This window comes from Solanum dulcamara, chromosome 7 (assembly GCF_947179165.1).
Source record: "Solanum dulcamara chromosome 7, daSolDulc1.2, whole genome shotgun sequence".
Classification (NCBI taxonomy): domain Eukaryota; kingdom Viridiplantae; phylum Streptophyta; class Magnoliopsida; order Solanales; family Solanaceae; genus Solanum; species Solanum dulcamara.
In genome coordinates this window covers 61,097,501-61,102,684 of record NC_077243.1, presented here as the reverse complement: position 1 = coordinate 61,102,684, position 5,184 = coordinate 61,097,501, and the positions used below count along the sequence as shown (strand labels likewise).

Below are 5,184 nucleotides of genomic sequence, written 5' to 3'. Positions count from 1 at the left end.
AAATGCTGCGGGGGCATTCGTCAACCCAAATGACATCACCAAAAACTCGTAGTGACCATAACGAGTCCGAAAAGCTGTCTTAGGGATATCTGATGCCCTAATCTTCAACTGATGATAACCGGACCTCAAGTCTATTTTGGAAAACAATGCCGCTCCTTGTAGCTGATCAAATAAATCATCAATACGGGGAAGAGGATATTTATTTTTAATAGTTACCTTGTTCAACTGCCTGTAATCGATACACATCCTCATAGTCCCATCCTTCTTCTTTACAAACAGAACCGGTGCGCCCCAAGGAGACACACTAGGGCGAATAAACCCCTTACTCAACAAGTCTTGCAACTGATCCTTCAACTCCTTCAACTCAACTGGAGCCATGCGATATGGAGGAATAGAAATGGGTTTAGTGCCAGGCTCTAAGTCAATAGCAAAATCAATATCCCTATCCGGAGGAATACCAGGAAGATCAGTAGGAAATACATCAGAAAACTCCTTAACCACTGGAACAGTATCTATAGGAGGTGACTCAATACTGGTATCCCGAATAAAGGCCAAATAAGACATACACCCTCTATCAATCAACCTCTGAGCACGAATATATGAGATAACCTTATCGGGATAGGAGCCACTAGTACCCTTCCACTCAATCCGCGGGGCACCAGGTATCGCTAAGGTAACAGTTTTAGCATAACAATCGAGGATAGCACGATGGGGAGAAAGCCAATCCATACCCAATATCACATCAAAATCTACCATCCCCAGAATAATCATATCTACCCAAGTATCATACCCGGCCAAGGAAACAAGACAGGATCGATATACTCGATCCACCACTAAGGGTTCACCCACGGGTGTAGAAACATGAACGGGCACAGACATACGATCACATGTCAAATCAAAGTTAGATGCAAAATAGGCAGACACATAGGAAAATGTAGAACCTGGATCAAATAATACAGATGCAGGTCGATGACAGACTGGGATAATACCTGTGATAACGGCGTCGGAAGCCTCAGCCTCGGGTCTCCCTGGAAAGGCATAACACTGAGCTCCCCTACCACCTCCGACCTGCCCAACACCTCTACCTCCTCCCTGAGGGACTATAGCACCACTAGCACCCCTACCAAGAGTACGACCACCTCTACTAGTCTGGGCTCTACCTCGACCTCTGACCGACGACGCTGGTCCTCTAACTGAAACTGAAGAACTAGGTTGGGTTCCTCCTCGACCCTGAGATGTACACTGCCATGAAAGATGATCTGGATCACCACAAGTATAACATACTCTTCCGTGCGAAAACCTCTGCGATGAACCTGCAGAACTTGTATAACTACCCCGGCTCATCGGCCTCTGTTGTGACCCCGGGTAACTCTGACCTGTACTGTAGGACCCACGAGGTGTCTGACCATCCTCAGAAGCTGGCATAGATGCATGAACTGGTCCTCTACGCTGAAAGGAACCACCTCCTCTATAGGACCCTCTACCTCCAGATGAGGTACCCGAAAACTGACCAGAAGCACGGACCCTCTTGGGGTCCCCGAACTCCTCTCTCTCCATCAACTCCGCCTCCTTGGCAGCACCCACAATGGACTGGAAAGAAGCGCCCTCCCGGGCCGGTCGAAAAACTGCTGTACGAATAGTATAGTTCAGTCCTCGCACAAATCTGCGAATCCGCTCTGTCTCATCAGGAAGGACAGCCATGGCATGTCTGGACAACTGGTAGAAACGAGTCTCATATTCAGCAACTGTAAGTCCTTCCTGCCTCAAATTCTCAAACCGTAATCGGCTCTCTTCCTTCACACTCCAGGGGATGAAACGGTCATAAAAGGCACTAGCAAACTCATCCCAACTCATCTGGAATGACCCAACTGGTCTGGAACTCGTATATACTCTCCACCACTCTCTGGCTGGTCCACGCAACTGTAGTGTAGTATAACGAACTCCATGAGTGTCAGCTAACCCTACTGTCTCCAACAACTCTCGACACATGGTCAAGAACTCGTGTGCATCCTCAGTCTTTCCACCCTGAAACTGTGGGGGGTCCATTTTTTGGAACCTCTCATATCGGCGTTGCTCGTCGTCAGTCACCATGAGCACAGGTGCAACTTGGGCTCCTCCTACCTGTACTCCATCCTCATCCGCTCTAGGGCCCGTAGGTGGCTGGTCCACCGGACCCTGAACAATTGGAATCTGATGCTGCCGTGGGGTCTGAGCTCCTACTCTAGTCTGAGAACCCTCAGGTGTACCATTCACCCTCACACTCTGATTAAATCCTTCGAGTGCATCCAATACTCGTATCAAAGTGGCCTGAAGCAATGGTGCAGTAGCAGACTCTGGAGGGACCTGTTCCTCTCTACCCTCAATCTGTGGCTCAAGAGAAGCCTCTCTAGCACGACCTCTAGCTGGCGCCGCCCCTCGGGCACGACCTCTGCCTGCCGCCACACCCCGACCACGGCCTCTAGTTTGGCCTCTATCCCTACCCCTAGTTGGGGTTCCAACATCAACCTCGGGAAGTGTCTCCCTTCCTCTACCTCTAGCTGTAATTCTGGTCCTGGCCATCTATCAGAAAGGACACGCAAAAATTCAGTACCAACACAACACGCATGATACAAAGTGAAAGAACAAAGGGAAAATTTCCTAAAAGTCCTCATAGCCTCTCGAAGATAAGTACAGACGTCTCCGTACCGATCCGCAAGACTCTACTTAAACTTGGCTTGTATACACGTGAGACCTATGAACCTGGGGCTCTGATACCATCTTTGTCACGACCCGAATCCGGGTGTGATGGCACTCATCTCAACCCACCGAGATAAGTCAGCCTAATACCCAACGAAAGTAGATGCGGAAGAAAAAGAAAAGAATCAAAATTTAACTTAAGTGAAAACACGTAAAAGAAACTCAACATCCCTCAAGATTGGTTGTCACGTGTACAAGCCACTAATTTATTATCGAAATACGAAAAGAAATACAGTCACAATGTCTTTGTCTCTAGAATAGGACTAAAACATAAGAAAAGAGCAAGAGGTGTCCGCTAGATAGATGTGACAGCTACCTCGACACTCGGAATGATAGCCTCGGATGTAGTAGAAAATGCTAGAAGATCAAGCAGGTCCGGGCTCACAACCTACACAAGTGTGGAAGCAAGGGGTGAGTACCAAACAACACGGTACTCAGCAAGGGGATAACTAAAACTAAGCAAAGCTTAATAGATACAAGTACTCCTGTCCTCCCAACCGAACCTCCTTAACTACAACCTGCATAAAATCAGCCCAACTCTACACTTGTACAATAACAACCGTAATACAGTCCACAAATACTCATCAATAGTCTCGTCAATGAATCATACCAAGTCAAGTTCAGCACACAGAGCAATATGGGGGTAAGCACAAAGTCACAAATATCAGAAAGGTGCAATGCAGTGCAATGAAATGATGCATGTCTGTCCTATCGGTACACATCCGCTGAATCACAGTCCGGAACCCATGGGGGACATTTCTGTCCATGTAACCTGCCACGGAGCGTGTGGCCCGTCCCCTCAATACATATATCCTGCCACGGAGCGTGTGGCCCGACCCCTTTATTTGATATCACCTGCCACGGAGCGTGTGGCCCGACCCCTTTGTTTCATAATACCTGCCACGGAGCGTGTGGCCCGACCCCTTTTGTTTCATATCATTTTCAGTCTCAACACAATATGTCAGAACCAATGCAATCAATTCATGTTCATATAATTCACGATAATAACATGAAAACAACAATAATTGTTTTCCTATCTCACATCAACATAGTCATTTCACATGTCCAAAATCACAACATATCAATTCCATCAATACATGTCATTAGATCACCATTTTATACCCCTCATCTCCATTTTTTTAAGGTCAATCATACAGTCAATAACCCAGTCCAATTTTCATTACTCCCTAATATATATGACACGGAAATACAAGCATCTATAAGCTTAAACTGAGGTTTAGAAATTCACTTGCCTCAAATAATCAAGCAATTACTTCGGTACTTGAGCCTTCCCTTTTCGTTGGGCCTCCAAATAAACGTAATCTAGTCAAATAAATAATCTCAATAAGAATTCAAAACTACATTACCCATATACTAAATGTCTGGCATAGGCATAAAAATCCACCCATGTCGATAATCAAGTCCTAAATACCAAATCTAGGGTTATGTCTCAATTTCTTTAATTAACATAACCCAAATGGTATTCATGTACTATAATACTCCTAATATTTAATTACCTAACTTAATGTATCAAAACTTAATTTGTAACATGATGATCAAAAGCAAAAAAAATAAAAAATCTAAATCGGAGACGAATTGCACTAACCAAAATGTTGTTCGAGCAACTGCACACTACATCACTATAATAATACATTTTTATTTTTTTTGCTTTTACATTAATCCTAATAATAGAAGTAATCATTGGCCATCACTAACATAACTCAATGATGCCACTATCATCCAATTTTTTTTCCACAGACCAAGACATATATGAATCCGTACACATGTTGTTTTTTTTTTCTTTTGCAACTACTTTCTATTCTCTTTCTTCCAAAATCAAATATTATTATACTAACAGTATGACATTCTGAAGCCATGTACCAAACAGAGAAATTTAAGCATGAGTGATGAAGTACCTGAAATTTGATTTGATTTTTTTTTTTTGTTCTGTGTTCTAGGTCGCACCGCACAGGAGTTACTCGTTGTTTTCTTTTTCTTCTCTTTTCTAATAATTAATTACTAAAAGTGATATAAACCTACTAACTCTAATTTAATAAATATGGAATAAGTGGTACAGGATGTTAAATATATTATCACTTCAGTCCATTAATTACATGAGTTATCTAAATTCACCCCTCTATTAAATAACCATGGTTATCAAATAGTCTAAATTTGTAATTTAAATTTTTGCGGAGAGAGTATTTTATGGAAGAGAGATGATTCATTCTTAAAATGACCAAACGGGTCATTACAGTTTGTAAATTTTAATACATAATTAGTTTGGAAAAGGAAAAAAAATAATATATATATATAGAAAGAGAAAGAGAGAGCAGCGACGCAAACAAAAAAAACTGAAGAGAAAAAAAGTTACGGAGGAAGAAAGAAAAGAAAGGGAGAAAAGAAAAATAAAGGAGAAGAGAAAAATAGAGATTTTCATTCCAAAGCGTC

General features: G+C 42.9%; 1 protein-coding gene across 1 annotated transcript in view; it reads right to left on the bottom strand.

The window, feature by feature from the left end:
* Positions 1–1,012: 1,012 nt before the first annotated feature.
* LOC129894769 (uncharacterized) overlaps positions 1,013–5,184 on the bottom strand; it is a gene marked incomplete at its 5' end in the record, with an annotated part of 21,092 nt that continues 16,920 nt past the window's right edge. The window contains 4 exons of the mRNA XM_055970417.1: positions 1,013–1,028; positions 1,073–1,480; positions 1,544–2,559; positions 4,593–4,603. Coding sequence (XP_055826392.1) covers positions 1,013–1,028; positions 1,073–1,480; positions 1,544–2,559; positions 4,593–4,603 — 1,451 coding nt within the window. The remainder of the gene's footprint in view (positions 1,029–1,072; positions 1,481–1,543; positions 2,560–4,592; positions 4,604–5,184) is intronic.